General features: G+C 31.1%; 1 protein-coding gene across 1 annotated transcript in view; it reads right to left on the bottom strand.

The window, feature by feature from the left end:
• Positions 1–18680, bottom strand: part of LOC143536275 (clavaminate synthase-like protein At3g21360) — a 43022-nt gene extending 24342 nt beyond the window's left edge. The window contains exons 1-2 of the mRNA XM_077030310.1: positions 18315–18680; positions 12892–13145 (exon numbers count right to left, since the gene is read on the bottom strand). Of these exons, the coding sequence (XP_076886425.1) occupies positions 12892–13145; positions 18315–18680 (620 nt within the window). The remainder of the gene's footprint in view (positions 1–12891; positions 13146–18314) is intronic.
• Positions 18681–19629: the final 949 nt, after the last annotated feature.

Below are 19629 nucleotides of genomic sequence, written 5' to 3'. Positions count from 1 at the left end.
ACACCCTACTATTTTACGAATGCTCACCAAGTTGAAACCCATCAACCCCATGTCCATCAAGCTCCTCCCATCAATCAAGGTCAACCTTACCTAACCCAACTCTATCAAACCCCGAACCCACAAGCTCAAGGGTACCAAACATACTCTAGTTAAGCCCCTGCTATACAAGTTCAACCTATTCAAGCTATCCTTAGTCAATCTACCTCGACTGCTCAAGCTCTTATGAATTCATCCCCTCGTGGTGCTTCAAGTCAAATCGGTTAAGCTACTCAAGGACTCTTACGACTTTTGATAATTTCCTTATTATATCCTAATTTATTTATTTTTTCCCATTTATGAATTGTAATACCTCTTTATGGCTTTGGCTTATTTCAATTTGAACTACTTATCTTTTGCATATTTTACCTCATGAATAAAGTTTCTTTTATTTAAGTAGATTGTTTATAAAAGCCTACTTCTATCTTATTTTCTTAACCTCATTCATCACAACCCATTTTATTAACCTCAACTATTAATGAGTTATTGATATGGGCCCAAGTGTAGAAGACCGGGCCATGATGTTTCTGGAGGCCCAAGATCGCGCTTCAAAAGGGGCTGCACGGAAATGGGCTTAACTTGGGCTACGAGCCTGCGTTTCAAGCATGCTACCAGTCGAAACGACTGTTGGAACGTGCGCCAAGTTGTGGTAACCAGTCGTAAGAGGTTTATCCCGTTTATTTTCTGAAATAAGGCCTCTAGATACACTTTTGGCCACTTTTGTGTTTTTCCTCTACTTTTTGTGTTTTGATTTGGGTTGTTGTTGGGCCTATGGTTGTTTGTTTTGGCCCAAGCCTATATTGGATTCTCTATTAATATGTTATGAATGTATTGTGATTGATCATTGATCAGAATTAATAAAAAAAACTTTTGGCTTTTCAAATTGTTGACTTTTGGGTCGAATTAAGGGGTTTGGGGAAGGATCTTCACGGGTATTCCAAGAATCAACGTGATTAGCCTTCGGATTCTCATCGTACAATGCATCAGTTATCCCTTTACAACTATTAAAGACTCATACTTTTAAGGTGTCTTAGAAATTTCTTTGTTTTATTAAAACTCCTTAAAACTTTTGTTTTCTCAAAATCATGTATTTCAAATATTTTGTAACCAACACAATAGAACGAGTTATGTGGACCATCCGACGATCTAAGTAATTACGAGTTAACACGTAATTACCCAAGTCCTCGTATGGAAATCATAATACGAACAATTGTGTGTCATAATATAGAATACAAAGTAGTTGAGATAACGGTATAAATGTAAAGATGATAAGGACATGGTGGATACGCCGTTGGATGTAACATTCGTTACTTTTCAAACCCGAAAACCCAACCCATTTTAAATTTTGGTTTTTATTTATAAATATATGTATTAATAAAAATATTTCAAGTTTCATCTTATGTGTTTCTGTTATGTGTGTTAATCGACATGTTTTGATGTCTCGATGTATTTATATCTTTTGTCTATAATTTAAGTTATAGTTTAAGTGTTTTCTATTCGTTTCGTTTAAATAACAAAACTCCAGAATTAAATGTCAATATTTAAACGAGTCGCAAACTAGCCGGGTATAATATAAAAAATAATTCAAAACATTTTATTACACTTATATTACATCTATAAGTATAAGGTTTAAATATTAATTAAAGTTTTATTATGTTTTAAAAGAAATATGGAAGTCTAAGGGCTGAAAGTGTTATATCATCAAACTATGATATAATAATAATAATAATAATAATAATAATAATAATAATAATAATAATAATAATAATAATAATATAACATAGCACAGCAGCCCAGCATTCCCATTTTTCCGACGCCTCCTCCGGCAGCCGGAACTCGTCTCCGGCGAGCCCAAACGCACACAATAATTCGTTTTTAATACAATTAAAAATCCATAAACGCGTAGACCATAACGACAAGCAATTATCAATGATGATAACTCGTTAAAACACCCAATTATGTCCGATTAAAAGCCCGTAACCACCGGAATATTTTTTAAAACGCACTAGCACCCATTAATCATATTTCGTTCTAATTGTTAGTATAAATACAACCTAAAACAATACCTAAACTCGTCCACAATATCATTTTTAATCTAATTTACACTCTAAAACTCATAATCGTTTGTCAAAACCCGTTCCGGTTACCTCGCCGTTCACCATCATTTCAGCGTTGTTGCAGGTAATAGTTATTTGTTTTTGAATCCTTTTGAGCCGATTAACAAAACCCCTAACATTATTTGATCGAACATGGAATAGATTAACAGTTTTGAAAAGCTAGGGTTTGATGAAGAAGATGAACATGAAGTGTTTATAATATAAATATATTATCTGATCTTATAAACAACTTACAGACTTGGTCCGTTGGTTAGTTCATGAGTGTTACAACCAGAGGACCCGGGTCAGAGCATTTTTTTTTGTTTTGTTTGTTTTTATTTCCAAGACCTTTTCTTTAAAATATATTAATCAAGTTAAATTATTAAAAATTATAATAGATCATATACAATTATTTAAGTTAAACAAAATTAAATATAAACTACAGTTTACCATTTTTCACTTAAAAACCTGACTTTCGTGTCCGTTAAGTTTTCGTTAGAAACCCGATTAATATTTATAACTATTATTTCGTTAAACATTATATTACACTAACACTATTATTTTCAAAGCTAAAATCCATAAGTTCATAAACGTTATATATTTCGAATCCGTCAAGCTCGTTTAAAACTAGTTTAATTTATATATACATGTATATATATATGTATACATATTGTCGTTGGTTAAACTTTAAAATTCATTAACATATTCGTTATTCAAAATAAAATATACCGTTAACATCAAAATTTCCATAAACGTTATAATAGTCAAATTTGATAAATCTCATAATTTAAACTAATATTAAATTAATAATTCGTTAATATATATAAAATAATATTATTATATCCAACTCCATAATGAAATGTACATTCAACACCTCTAAATCCAGATAACCCGATTTATCTACTTTTATAAGACGTTAGTTAATATTAATTTTGTACTTTTAATTCTAGTTCGTGACGTTCAATTGCTTCGGTTTCATTTATGCACTTTCGATTTTATTTCAAGTTTGTCTTTAACATCAAGGTGAGTTTCTCACACCCCCTTTTTACTCTTTTACTACTTTTAGGGGTAGCATATATATCCTATCTAAATTACAATTTCGTTTATTCATTATTTACAAACGATAATTCGCTACATGGACTTGTGTGTTTACTTGTTACTTGCTACAAATTACTTGCTCATGGATTACTTCAAGATAGTATGATCATAAGCCCCCCTTGGCGCTCAATACATTTGTTGTTATGAGTGGAAAAGGGCCTCATTATTCGAGTACGTTGGTGCACAATCCCAACTGGAAAGGACCTTACTTGCGCTTATCTGAGTACGATGGTGCACAATCCCAGTTGGAAAGGACATTATTTGCTCATTTACACTTGCTCATGGAATCGTATGATTTTTATATACGTATATCAAAACTTGTTTGAAATCACCAACTATTCATTTAGTTGACTTTATTTTATATATATGTTACAGGTACAATTATTAGAGGATGAAACGGAGAATACACTAGAACTTAGGTTATATTAATAAATGGACAAGTTGTTAATTGTTGAATTTCCTTGTGTTTCATGTTACAAACCTGTGTACTTGATGTTTAAATTAATTAATGATAATATTGTCACTTAATAGTGTCACATGTGTTTTGGGCAATCTGTACGTCACACTCGGGCGTATTCCACTTTAGCCGGGGTATTACACTGGACATCCTATATATAAGTGTCCTTATTGGATTTTCATTTGGAGCGTTGCTTCAACTATTCAAAATTATGTATTATGATTAGTTTTAAATTATATTTAAAATTTTCCTTCCCTCAAAATTTAATGGTTTTGTTATAGTATTCTTTAATTACATAACGAAATTCTCAAAAGTAGGGGATACTATAACAACTCGGATTTTTTTAATTAATATTTTTATCACTTTCCCGGCCCGTTTCGATTCTCGTGAAATTTTACTGAGAAAATATTGCGTTATTCGAGTTATTATTTTTTTATTATTTGTTATTATATTTATTTAACATATATATAAATAACTTTAGTTTATATACAATTATTAACCTAAACTATACTTTAAACCCATTTTGTATCCTTCTCAATAGTCTAGGGACTTCAGCAAATCAGCTCAAATTATATCAAATTATCCATAAACCCAAACCCTTAACCCGAAACCCATATCCAGATCACTATCCAGAGACCAGTTTAACATCTTGGACCACAATTCTCGTAATAACCTTGGTAATTGAATCATGTGTATTATTCTCCTTGCTATAACGAGCTCCACCGACGCTACAATTAGGAAATCAAGATCCTTGTTGATTTAGATTGACTTAATAAACTAACCATCCTTAACTCGTTAGGTTATACATCATAGAGGACAATATAATTCAATTAAACCTAAAGTTATCACCCCCCATAACATCGCTAAGCAAACCTTTATATCTAATTGTATTTTCTTAGTCGTCTGATTGGTGTACTTGGATTGTTTGTGGCCATCTGCAACATCGGGCTGTTTAGCCATCGATTTAAACATCTGTATAGGTAATTTAATATACAGTTTTGATTGTATTGATTCACTCTTCATTAACCCTATGTCTATTTGGTCAATTAACAATCAATATAACGGATTGATTTTGTTAGGATTTATGTATGAACTAGATTAAGAGTCTGAGAGTTTTTATTTATTCTGTTTTGTGTTATAACCATCTAACACACCAGTGCGCATGGCTAGTGTGTGTTTGTTTAACGCGTCTGGGTTCTAGAGGGCGCATGTTCGAGCCCCTCCAGACCCGTTTTGGCTCCTTTACTTTTAGAAAATTCTTTTATTTAACATACTACTTCTTTTAATTGATTAATTTATAATATAAATATTATAGAAATCATAATTAATCAATATTTTTACAAAATCGACATGTTAACTATTCGTTTCTCTAAATCTTTGTTATAACCATATGTATATGTATGTGTGTGTATTTATAATAAGTATTAAATTGTGAAAAGGTTTTTATAATTTAAAAAGGTCTTGTTTTAAAATACATAATCACAATATAAAATATATCTTATCATTTAAAATAAATATTTGATCAAGTTTTTCTTCACAAATGTATTTTATATATATAAATATTTATATTATATATTACAAATTTAATAGTTATAAGTACATACATCTTATAAATAATTATATTTTGATACAATATTAATTTATAACTAATATTTATTAATAATAAACTTTAAGTAAATTATTTAACTCTTAGTTAACCATTTATATCGAAAAATCCATATTATCCATTTATTAATACATAGTTATTCCCTCTTTGTTACTCTCACTTAGGGTTTTCCCGTTGATTCATCTCGACGAGCGTGACGTTTATTGTACCATTATCTTATCGCATTTATTTTCCCTCGCTTATTAACAAGCTGAGTAATCACTCCCCTTCTTTTTACTTATTTTAAACATCTTGAGGGCATATGCGTATTTACAGTATTTTCTTAATATTAGTATCCACATTAGAAACTGTTAACCTTGTGTGTTATTAATTATGTGCCTAACTTGCTACTTGTAAATTTGCTTATTTGAACACATTCGAGAGGTCCAACATAATTTAATAGTATGATCATACGACTGTCGTAGTAGTCGGCGTCCAATCGCATGACAAAGGTTTCACCGAAAACTCACTCATGGTAACCAACGGCCGATTCGCATGGCAACAGTTTAGCCCATATTTTATTATCTGTTTGAATTGCTTAAATGCTATGCTTTAATTGTATACCGCATTAAGGGCATTTTGATCATTTAGTCATATTATATTTTATCTCAATTAACTGGTGTTTTACTCACTCAACTTCGTGTTGACAAAATTATTTGTATTTTATACGTATTTGCAGGTCATCGTGTGAATTGATTATCAGGAGTTGTTGAAGGGTTTAGGATTGCTACGCTAGAAGAAATATTATCAAAAATAAATCAAGACTTAGTTAATTTGAATTATTTATTTTGTTACTTTATTTTTGGTTTATGTACTGTATTTTATTTGGAATTGTTTGATTATTTAATTTGAATAAATAGATATTGTCACCTTAAATTATGCATGAAAGTACCTTGAGATTTGTAAGTAATCAGCTCACGCCCCGGCATTTCCGCCTTAGGTTGGGGTGTGACATAAGGTAAGTGTGACTTTATGTCGGCTATGCAAACCATACAATTGTCATAATATAACTTAAGTATTGATACTAAATTCTAATTAATCTTCAGAATCTATAAGGTATCATAAAGCGTGATTACAAGACAATTTATTATGGTTCTAATAGCATTAATATTTAAATTTGTCCCTAACACTCATGTTAGTTATTTGTTGAGTTTCGATAGGAAAACGTATAGAAATAGACTCAATGTATCATGTGTTAATTGGAATATTAAGTAGCAAACTTAAATATCACTAGCATACGACTACCATTATAGCCAACTGTTCTTTTCAAATTATAGGCAGTCTCGTTGCTTATGCCTACTCTAATGAAATCATTCTGTAGTGAGACTTCTCCTTGAAGAACTTAAAGTTGAAAGTAATGCTTGTATTTTGTTCATGGACCTTAGAATTATCCTATTTTAGGTTTTAGTGGTAATTAGATGAATAACATCTTATTTTCCAATGCTAGACATTTCTTTTCTTGTACATATGTTCTTGATCAACACACTCATTTTTCTTTGGTATTTCTAATTGTTATAGTTGATTCTTAAGATATCAAATTGTGCCAGTGAAAATTTAGTATGTAATGTACTAGAAAATTGTACTTATTTCCATGTGTGAGCCCTTAATTTTATGGTTCATGATATTATACATTATGATGTATTCACAAATTCCAGTTAACCTTATAGTTAGAATTTAAAAGGAATGCAATTAGGAGTTATTTTTTATTATTTCACTAGAAAATAGATTAGTCTTAGGATAAATAGAATCTACAATAACTCTGGTGATAATTTTACTTAAATGAGTTCTTGATAATCATAAAAGAAATTATGTTTGACTCATTCTATTTGTTATGCTCTATATTCGATGAAATGGTTGTTATTAGAAAAACCAATATGATAGTAATATCACGTCTTAAAGAATAATCAATACTGAAAAGAGTTAAACTTTCTTGAAACTCTTTATAAAGCAAAACTCATACTTGATTTTGAAATTAGAGTGGAAGATTTGGATGAGATAATGATTTATAGAAGAAAGTTTTAGTGAGTAATGTTATGGGGTATTAAAGTAAGGCGGACTAAAATTTATGATTATTAGATTAATGAAGGGTCATTAATGAGACGATGAATATATTTTATTGTATATGTGATACGTCTATTATTAACATCAAAGTAATAGACTGTACTAAAAGTTCTACTTAAAAATTAATCACCTTAATTTGGGCAGAATAAAAAATTTTAAGTATGCGTGCAAAACAGTTGTAACACGTCACCTATGGGCAGAAATGAGGCAATTATTTTAATTATGCACGAGCTAGTTTTACTAGATAAATATGTTACACATCACCTTTGGGAAAACGAGACATTTATGTCATGTTAGACAAACTAACAAAGCTTATAGTTAGACTTGACTTGAATGATAGGGTAGATGTAACCCATCATCTTTGGGTAGAAGTGAACATCAAAATTCATTCAAGTTAAACTTTGTTTATTATTATTTTTTTATGTTTTGTAAAAATTTATAAGATTTAGTTCTTTACAAAACATTTAGTAAATAGTTTACGGGAATTTTAATGTTTACGAGAACCTTAGACTATTTGGGAAAACTTTAGTTCCTTGGATTTTAGTTCTCGAAAAGTGAGTTTCCGGGTTTGAGTTTCTGGTAATAAGTTCGTATAAAATTTCAGTTTCTGGAAAGTTTTTAGTTTTGAGAAACTTTGGAAGTTTAGTGGGTTTAGCTTGTAAACTAGTTAGAAAACCCAAAAACCTTTTTTAACACCCATAATCCGAAAACAATTTTAGTTTTCGTAAGAGCATTCTCAACCCTTTCTCTAAAGTTGCCAAACCCATATAATTTATGGTAAATTTTAAGAAAACCATCAAAATCGCCTCTTCAATCCATTCCCTATTATATGGATGAGTTATATGGCAACTAAAGTAAATCCCTAAATTATTTTTTATCCATACCATAAAATATATCACATATCTCCCAATCACCATTTACTATATAATAAGACAGAGGAGAAAAATATAATAATTTTTTTGGTTAATATTTCAAATTTTAATTAAGATGTAAATATATCTCCAAATTAAATTTGACAAAATCTCCCACCATTTACTATATAATAAGACAAAGGAGAAAAATTTAATAAATTTTTTGGTTAATAATTCAAATTTTAATTAAGATGTAAATATATCTCCAAATTAAATTTGACAAAATCGTATGTGTGTTTTCTATTATGTTGTGATGTTAATTTTTATATATCTTTATATACATTTAAGGGGAAACCCTTTATTAGTAAATTAAGGGTAATATGGACCATCAGTAATTACCAAACTAATACATGATAATGTTTGATTAATATTTCGATATAATATTATATAGATAATTATAATTGCCACATATAAATAAATTGATATTAATTTATTCTTACAATTTCGATCATCAGCTTTGTTCATTTTTTAATAAAACATTGAATGGATAATTTATTTATGTTTTTTATTTGTTTGTTTGTATTCATTTAAGTGTGTTTATTTATATTCCTTTATGTTTGTTTGTGTTCGTTTACATTTGTTCATATATGTTCATTTATGTTCGTTTTACTTTTGTATAATCATATTCGTTTATGTTCATGAACTACTTGTTGAAATTTAAAATGAACAAACATTTAACCCATGTTTGTATCCTAGATCATTAAGATCAAAAACTAAATAAGGCATGCCTTTATATATTAAAGATAATGTAGTATGCTAGTAATTTGTCACCCATAACAATTGTTCTAGGCCTGGAATGAAGGTCAGCGTGGTGGTGGTAAACATAGATGAAAACAGGTTGACTCGGATAATGTTTCGTAAATAAAAAAGGAGGAAAAGGCGACCAAATATGAACCGGTGGCCGATTAACCGGTGTTCATTCGGCGATTCAAGAGAAATCCAACAAAGAATGGGCTATTCAGATTTGGGGGGATCCATGACCTGCTTATTTTTTGACTAAAATGGGTCAAACACATCGAATTTCAGCATTCATGAATGAAGCAATCTAGTGGCATGAAGGGGTGGGGTGAGGGGCGGGGGTGGCAGAGTGCGACACCTGTGTTTTTTTGGTAGGCAAGATTTCATAAATTAATAAGATGTTATGACTCATTTAAGGGTTATCCATGTTTTGGTGAGACCCATGACACACTTATGTTTATTAATTTTTTTAAATTTAAATGAGATATATGTTGTAATCTGTTTAAGGGCTATCCAGGTTTGGTGAGACCCACGGCCCACAAAAATTATTGTTTGATAACGAAATTGTTTCACAAATAATTGAGATGCTATAACACGATTAAGGGTTATCTGGGTTCGGTGATACCCATGACCCGCTTTTTTTATTAACTTAAACGGGTTAAACACATTGAATTTCATCATTTATAAGTGAAGCAATTGGTGGAACAATTGTGTGGGGGGGGGGGGGGGGATTGCGACTAGCGAGCGACACCTAAAATTGTTTTGGTAGACAATTATGTAGAGCAAAAAAATATATTTATTTATTTTTCGTTTATTATCGTTTTGGTCGTTTTAGTATAGGATTAGCATTTTTCATTAAATTTAATAAAAATAGAACCTTTTGATTAAATAAGAGATAAAAGTATAATCTTTTTTTACTATCATATGTACCAAGTCTCAAGTGAGATTAAGAGCATGTTTGGGATTGAGTTTAAAAAATGCTTATTGTTTTATTGGCGTTTTCAAAAAACCAATAAGTTAAAATGCGTTTGGCAATCTATTTTTATTTTAACTTTTTGAAATGGTTAAAAAACAGTTTTCCTAAAGCACCAAATCCTGGATTTTTAAAATAGCTTTTTGAAAAAAACCAATAAGTATTTTTTAACCTTAATCCCAAACATGCTCTAAATTGCACATTGTTTTTGTTGAAGGCAATGCATTTTTGCCACTAGACCAAGCTAGTGGTTGTTAAAAGTTATCATCTTAAATGGAATTTTTGTTTACTTTATCGAATATTAATTTGTTACTAAAAATAATACGAAACATTTTCTTTGAAAATAAAAAGTTTCTTTTTGGAAAAAAAATCTTAATAAAAACTTAAGCAAAAAGATCATTTCAAAAGAATATTGATTTGATTAAAAACTACTAAAAATAAAATAAAAGAAGATTTTAGAAAAATAAAATAACAAAAAGATCATTTCAAAAGAATATTGATTTGATTGAAAACTACAACAAATAAAATAAAAGAACATTTTAGAAAAATATAATAACAGAATACCTTATAACATAAAAAGAAAATGTTTCTTCTTTATATAGCCAGTTTAATAAATTTATATCCATCAATAAATAAATATATAAATAATCTGCATATACCATTAAAATAAACCTTTTGTGAACACTTGTTCCCTTATAAGACGTTCACATAGGACAAAACATACACTATTTCCAAAATTAATTAACAATTAAATAACATTAAGTAATTAACTAATATATACAACACATAAACACATGGCCCACGTACCTTTATTGCAACGTCGAGTTACATTAAACTTCACAATCAAACGCTATTAAAATTCATTCAGCCATTCTTATCTAACCAATTTCATCACGATTTCTTGCTTCCAAACAACATAAAATCGATTCATTGTTTTCAAGTTTCATGTATGATTTAGATTTAGGGTTTAATTGATTTGTTGCTTCCAAACATCAAATCAATTAACCGTTAACTGCTTTAGGGTTTAAAACTATGATTTTTAATAATAACTGTTAATTATTTGATGCTTAATCGATTCCCGAGTCTCATTTAAAGAGAGGAGGGGAAGGAAATGAAAAAAAAATGAGAAGGAATATGTTTCAGAGATTTTTTTATGAAGGGAGGGGAGGGAAAGTGAGAGAAAATGCTAGAAAACTTAAGTCCATATTCATCCTTTCAAATTAGAGAGATTATGAAAAAAAATGTGTGTATATAACATTAACTACCTATTAACTCCTACATTTTCTTTCCTTTTTTTCTATTTTTCATTAAACTCAGGAATATGAAATAAAGTGACATATTTTCCTGCCCCTCTCTTTATTTTCTCTTTCAATTTTCCTCCCTTTCTTTTCTTTCCTTAAATGAAACTCGGAAACACAATGTAAATAAAACTCGGAAACACAGTGTAAGAGTTTAATCAATATAGTGTTTAGAGGTATGATTTTAGATCAATCAATCAATCAATCAATCATACCCAGTGAAGTCTCACCAACAGCAAAGCTATAAATAGGGTCTGGGGAGGGTGGGATTTAGGCACACCGTACCTCTATCCAAAGGAATAAAGAGATGGCTTTCGGAAAGACCCTCAGCTTTAGAATACATATGTATGGGGCAAAGTTATAAGAGGTATGATTTCAGATATTAATTTTTAATCAATTTGATATTTAATCGATTCATGTTAAAACTTCTTCATTTGTTTATACAACAGTTGGTTTTTGATCCTGTGATACGTAGGGACCAGTTCATCAGTGTGTCCTATTACATGGATAAATTGTAAAAACCCAATAATGTATTTCTGACTTGAACAATTTTAAACATTCTATTGTTTCACTTACACAAATTTATTGTTTTAGTTACCTATTTCAGTTACCATAGTTGAATACTTTAAAGACATGGGCTACAATGTATGTATAATGACACATTTTAAAGATATATATATATATATATATATATATATATATTTGTTAATAAGTACATACACATTTTTGTTAATATTTTTTGTACGGTAATTACTCTAATTATGGGAGGGGTTTTTGTTTTGACTTGTGTGTCTTACTATATCTACTTAGTGTGAATTAAATACACACTAATAAATATTGTATATTAATTATTAGTGTTTACAAAATTTGATTACTTGAAGTGAATGCATCAAGCGTTATACTATATGCATCAAATGTCGTAAAAATCTTAAACTTAGAAAAATTGTTTTTTAAGAAGTGTGAGGAGACATTTATAAAATGGGACACAAAATAGAACAACATACAGTTTTTAAATACTGCTAATCGCAACCATTAAATCCTAGATCTATTCTTATGCTTCTCACAAACAATTGCATTTTGCAATAATCCTACCTAGTTCTTGCTAGTGTTGTTTATATATGATATATAGTTTTATGGCCTGAAAAACACATTATGGACAAGTACCTACCCATTTTAATATATTTTGTTTGGTTAATAACAAGTCAAATTAATTATTTTACGAAGGTTGTGCGACATGTACCCCGATTTTATCTTTTTTACTAAATTAGTATCTATTAAATTAGTCATTATATATCTCTACTTGCTAAAATATAAATTTAACATATAGAGTATTTAGCCCATCTGATATATCTTTTTAAAAGTCAAACTATCTTACTTTAAGATACTCTTATAAATTTCCACCCCTAGACCTGCACTTTGTTGGATTTAAACCTTCAACCTCTTGAATAGAAGAAAGACACCTAACCATCACACATTGTCATTAGGGACAACCCATCTATTATTACTAGTTAATTTAGTGGTAATCATGATTTGATTATGATTTTTCAGTTTATTTAGTGTAGGGAAATAAAATAAAACCTTTCTTCAACAACCTTTTTATCATTTGTCATGTATGTCGACTTCCAACTACTGTTAGCGACGGCCGACAGATCGTCCTCATCACCGGCTATTATAGTAGTTTTCAATCCATGCTTCTCTAGTTTCATAACAAATTGCGGATGCTTCTCTTTCACCTTTACATATATAGAATCACTCAAGACTATTGGAGTTTCTCCCCCTTCACCGGGTTCTTCTTCGCAAAAGAAAAATAATTTTGATGGGAAATTTGGAACCTGCTTAACAAGTTGTATTACTAAATGGTTAGGCAAAGGAAACTACAAAATAAAGTGTCATCAACCCGAATCCATCGTTAATGTTTAGTGCAACAAAAGTGAAACATCATAGAACTAATTATAATATCACTACTCCACCCGAGTATGTGACAGGTTTAGTGAACAATACGACCAAAATCTCATCATGAATATAGAGTGGGGCAAAATTTCATGGCCTGATTAAGCAAATTTAACTTTTCATCATTTGAACTAGCTAGTTAAGCATTGTACCGATGCATCGGGTAACTGTACCGGGTAGTCGGATGGGAATTTCCAATTCTCTTTTTTTTTTAACTTGAAAACTCACTCGAGTTGTGAAAACCAATTGTAACAATTATTTTTTTTTGATTGTTTTAACATAATGTAATACATATTATCATCATGTAAAAAAATTAAAATAAAAACTTTTATTTTACCAATGAGATACTATGTGCAACATTTTGATTGTAACATATGTTTACGCGTGTTACGTATGTAAAAATTAAAATATTGCACATAGCCTGAGTCGAATGCAAACTATATTTTTTTGTCTTGTTATCTTTTGTTTTGCATGGTAATAATTACATATACTACATTGTCTTAAAAATAATAAATAATAAAATTGATTGTTACAATGGAGCTTTCAAGAGTTTTAATTCAACCGATTTCAAAATAACCTTCATATTATCTATATACATATATATATAATGTATATTAGATGAATTATATATAAAATATTGAATATAATAATGGCTTATCACATATTATGTACAAGATAACCTACGACATTTATTCAATAAACACGCGATTGCAGCGTCTGCTATCATGAATCAGTTCATGATGTCCAAAGCTGCAATTTTTGAGATGAACAAGAACGACTTATGTTGATCTTAAACCTAAAATTTGGACCGGAAGATGTCAAACTATGTCAATTTTGAACTGAACATAAATAGTGGATTTATAGCGTGAAATCGACAAACTCTGATATAGAATCGAGCAACGAAATAAATCCAAATTATGTATAGTTCATTAATCGATCCTCATATATGAGCAACAAACAATAAAACCAAAGCTTACTCAAACAAAATAAGCATAGTTTGGGTCAAATTATGCGTAATTATAAGTTAACTGAGGGAAATTTTGGTTTCGTTGATAGTAATTTTAATATATGAGTATAATAATATATAAGCGTTTTGAGTAATTTTAACTGAGAGTTATTTTTGTTCTAACTGACTTAGTTCAGTTTTGTTTTGAGTATAATTTTGTATAGCGTGTAATAAAAACAGACCATATTATTAACCACGCTCAATTGGAGTTGTATTCAGTTGTTTAAGCATTAAAGTACCTTGTTTCATTCAATTTGCAACACATTTTGCAAATCATGGTAATCGATATGCGATATGGTTCACTAAACTTGATGTTTTGAATTAGAAATTCATATGGTCCACTGAAAATTGAATTATTACTTACTCAAATAAACAATCATTGATATGGTCCAGTGACATTGAATTAATAATTTTGCATTTGAAATTGAATGAATTTGTTGGTTTGAATTTGTTTTTGGTTGACGTAATTACAATTTTGAATAACAAACAACTTTTGAATCTCACATGTTCGGCCTGCAAATTGATATGTAAAAATGGAAGAGGAAAATGAGAGAAGAAATCGTGAATTAGTATTAGGTTATTTACATTTATGCCACTACGTAGTTTTAAATTGGAATTGACACTCATGGTGTAAAGTGTCGCGTGTATTTTTGTACGATAACCAATCCCTATATATATGTATGTATGTATGGTAGGGTTAATGTAAAAAAACAAAACTTTCATAAAAAGCATAAGAATAGATTTAGGTCACAGAATCTAAAGATCTAGTGTTGAGATTAGTTTATAAAAACTGTATAGTTTTCTTTTTACACAATATAGTGTCCTATTTATATGTTGTGCTTATTTTAAAGACTTCTTACACTTCTCACAAAACAATTGTTTTTATTTGAACTCTCTTATATTATATATATACACTAGTTTTTGTCCCTTGTATTACGGGGTTATTTTATATTATTTGTTTTATATGCCAAAATCTCCTTTGTACATTTTTGTTTTGCTTTCTCTGGCTTACACGTATATGTTAAATTTTTGCAGTTGTCGATAGCATCAGGATTCACGATGGCTTACCTCTTTTATTTCATCATCACCATGGATTAACTCTCTATCTTGATATCATTGCCGTCGTCTACCATCAACGGCATACCGTCTTCAACCACAAACCACGACTGTCATTAGAACACTGTTCTCGCATATTCCACTATCGGCTTTACAACACCTGATTTACGGTTTCGTGGTGGTTTTAGCACCACCTGATTTAGGGTTTCGTGATGGTTTTAGCACCACCTGATTCGGGGTTCTTCATTTGGAGATAGTCGATGTGGAAAACCTAGGTGGTGGGCGGCCGTTTGTGTGGTGGCGGTGGCGGTGTTTTGCATGGTCGCGGAAGACGTGGTTGACCTACTGTTGTTGGGTTATGTTTAGAAACCCTAGGTGGCGGTGGTTTGCAGGTCTCTTGCTGGCTCTATCCGCCGGTACAAAATACTCAGCTACACTTTTTGTGCTTCTTTGTTGTGACCCTTTTTCATATTAAACTTCAATTTGGGCTAACATGTTGTGACTTTAAATTATTTCATTATCATTCATGTCTAGCTTCGTGAATAATTTGAAGGAATCGATTGACTTGGCAATGATGTGTATATGAGCCTTTGTTGTCTTGCATTGGCAGTTGTTGATAAGAAAGGAAGACCACCTCATTACAAATTTGAGATGTTCGTTTATCAGCGTGATGTTTCGCTCATAGGCATAGCAACTTATGTTGCAGCCATGGTGCGGAGCTGAACCTGTTATAATTTCGCCTCTTCAGATCGTTTTATGGCTATGAAAATGTTTGGTTTTTGACGTAGCAATGTATTCCATGTAAATTTCATTATCATTCCGGTGTTCTTGATTATTTAATAGGAATTAACGTTGACTTGGATTGGTCTTTTGGAAGTATGATGCTTATGTTTGTGATTCAGTCTACATATCGATTTATGGCTATGATGATATTCGGAATATGGCGTGGCAATGTATATTGCAGCCGTGATACCGACGTGAGCCTCGGGTGGACAATTTTATATGCTTTGTTTTGTTTGTATCTTCCTCATATTTACCTTTTATTTGTGTCATGAATCATGAATCATAATATCTGTTTAGTTTGCTAGATAACTGGTCAGATTGCACACGAGTTTTCTCAAGGATTACATGGTAGATGTGTTTTTTTTATATGTTAATATTAAAGTGTATTAACAAGTGAAGTAAAAGCAATTTTACACACAGGTGTTGAAACTTGAGAGTATCCATGTGGCTAAAGTTGGAGCAAATTAAGCTCCAGTGAAGAATATTGGTTTGCGTGAATGTTTTTACACCTTTTGTTGATTAATGAATTTCAGACTTTTTCGTTTGTGTCAATGTTTTTACACCTTTTGTTCATTAATGAATTAGACTTTGTAATTCTCTAAGACACAGCGTAAAAAGGTTTAGACTGATAAAGAATAGTTTAAAAGTCAACCTACTGTTGATGTGTTGATGTGCCGCAACGCACGCCGGTAAAATTTATGTCCCCATGAACGCTAAAGTCAAAACGTGACTATTTCTTTAACAAAATATCTAAAAAATTAACAACCCTCTTCAACAGGAGGGGTCTAAGAAATAGTTAACTATAAATTATCATTACAATTGGAAAATATAACTAAAATTGGTAGAAAAAGTATTTTGAAGCGGGGTATTTTTGTCATTATTAATAAAATTTATTCCATTTTTCATTGTTTCTCATGTACCAAACTATACAAGATAATAATTCATTTCAATCTCATAGGGTAACTAAACAAAACAATGAGATTGTAATAATCCATTTCATTCATTCTTTCATTCCATTACCCCCAACCAAACATAACCTTAGGTAGCATTTGGTATGCAAGAGTGACATGAATAATGAAATAATTCATTACGTGAGAATGAAACAAATGATGTTTTTGTTGCTCAATGAAATAGAATTATCCATTACACATATAATCCCATTCCATCAAATCTATTCCTTCCCAACCCCTCTCCACTCTTTTTTTTCATTCCATCCGTCTCTCACTATACTTTCTCAACACCACCACCACCTAACCAAAACCACCACCACTACTATCGCCACCACCACCACCACCTGACCGCCATTGTCACCGTCGCCGCCACCACCACCACCTTACCACTAGCGCTACCACCTGGCCATAACCGCCCCACTACCGTCGCCGCCACCACCGCCACCATCATTTTCATTGCCGGGCTATCACTACCACCATCGCCATTTCAGTTTTTTTTGTTTTATATATATATATATAATATTGAGAAATGAATGGTTTTATTATTTCTATTTTATTCTTAGAATTATTTTGGATACCAAACAACATAAAATAATTATTTATTTAATTTTCATAGGTTAACCAAACAAGGCAAATGATTGGTAACAATCCATTTCATTCCCTTGTTCATTTCATTTATTCTCTCATTCCATTTCTTCCAACCAAACATACCGTCAAACTAGGCAACTAGAAACGCGACTTGTCCTGGAAGTAGAAAAATAAAAGAGTGAACTGCAGTTTTCGTTCCCGTGGTTTGTTCAAAACTGCGTTTTTAGTCCAATAGTTTCAAATTTGCGATTTTCGTCCCTATGGTTTCATTTCACTTGCAATTAAACCCGAATTCATTAACCTTGTTAAGTCTAGCCGTTAAACCCATCAACGTGAGGGGCATTTTTGTCCTTTTACTCCCCAAATAAACCCCTGTCGAAATCGCAAGCCCCCCTCACGTGAGGGGCTGAGGTGTATTTGGGGAAAAGAAGGACAAAAATGCCCCTCACGTGAAGGGTACGCTGATGGGTTTAACTACCATACTTAACAGGGTTAATGAATTCAGGTTTAATTGCAAGTGAAATGAAACCACACGGACGAAAATCATAAATTTGAAACTATCGGACTAAAACCGTAGATTTAAACAAACCATAGGGACGAAAACCGCACTTTACTCAAAATAAAAAGATAAAAACTAGTTAAGGCAGTTGTTTCGTGAAAGAACTTACATAACTCATCTCGTGGTGGAAGGGAATTCGTTTATGCATAGGGCTTTCGTTGGCTGTGTAAACCCGGCCAACCACTTTGACTCGAGGGGCTCGCCCGCCCACGTTAGGCGCTTCAGGGTACCCGAAAGCCTCAACAACGGTGTTGAAGTCACAAGGCGAAGAAACCGGGAAGCCTCGGAAGAGAATAACACTGCTTTTCTTTAATACGGACTCCAGCCATGGCTTCTCAGCTTTGATAGCCTCTTCAAAGGCACCGATATTACTGATGGCAGTGGTTGGGGACAACACCGCCGGAAAAACAACTCCATCCGTGACGGATTTCTGCTCCGTTAGTTCTACCTCCCTAAAGAATTTTCCAGTGACCATATGCATAATTGTGTGTGTGGTGTTTATTCTCCTTTGATGCATCATATATAAGGATAGTACAGATGTCATGCACGAGTACACGTATGGGTTGATTTTTCTTTGACATTAAAGAATTCAGTTGTATTTCTAGGAAAATATTGTCACCAAGTTATTTTATAATATTATAAGAGTTGGGTGCAAACTAGTAACTAATATTTTTCAAAATGAGTTGAATCTGTACAAAGAGTTTTGTGATTCTCTTAATTTTACTTTTATTTGGTACATCAAAAATAAATAAATAAAAATCAGTCTATTTTCGTGAACGTTCTTATTTTTGTTATCATAAAGGTGTAAATTACAGATTTTATGTTTTATGTATATATTTAACTAGTTTTTAGCCCTGTATTATTGGGGTTTATTTAGGTTTTTGTTTTTTAGTCGTTCTAATATTTTATATTCTGTAATGATTTTTTTTATTTGTTAATGTAGTTTTATTTTGATTTAATACATATATATTAGTTTGTTACGTTTATTATATTTTTGTTTTGATTTAATACGTATATATTATCCGGGTTTGATGAGACCCATGAAAATATTGTTTGATGATAAAAGAGTTTCATAAATAAATGAGATGCTATAACTCGTTTAAGGATTATTCGAGTTCGATGAGACTTATACCTGCAAATTCTTAGATCTCGTTTCCTCTTTGTTTATTATTAGGGTTATAATATAGTTTGATCGTTTCATTTGTGTTCTTGAACGATTGTATTAAATCATCACCATGGTGATTGTTATCTCTATTTGTTAATCTTTGCCTAGATTGAATGTTGATTGTATCTTTTGAACTAAAGTTCTCTATCATGTTTCTCTCGTTGTTTATTTAAATCAACATGAAAATTATAGTTTTATGCACTACGTAAAAATTGCCTTTTAGCCACACATGTGGTCTGGCGATTTGCCACACTTCGAC

The sequence above is a fragment of the Bidens hawaiensis genome, unplaced genomic scaffold (assembly GCF_021521415.1).
Source record: "Bidens hawaiensis isolate Kalapana, Puna unplaced genomic scaffold, B.hawaiensis_p1.1 tig00010775_1, whole genome shotgun sequence".
NCBI lineage: Eukaryota > Viridiplantae > Streptophyta > Magnoliopsida > Asterales > Asteraceae > Bidens > Bidens hawaiensis.
The sequence above is the reverse complement of the archived record's forward strand: the minus strand, read 5'-3'. Positions and strand labels throughout refer to the sequence as shown.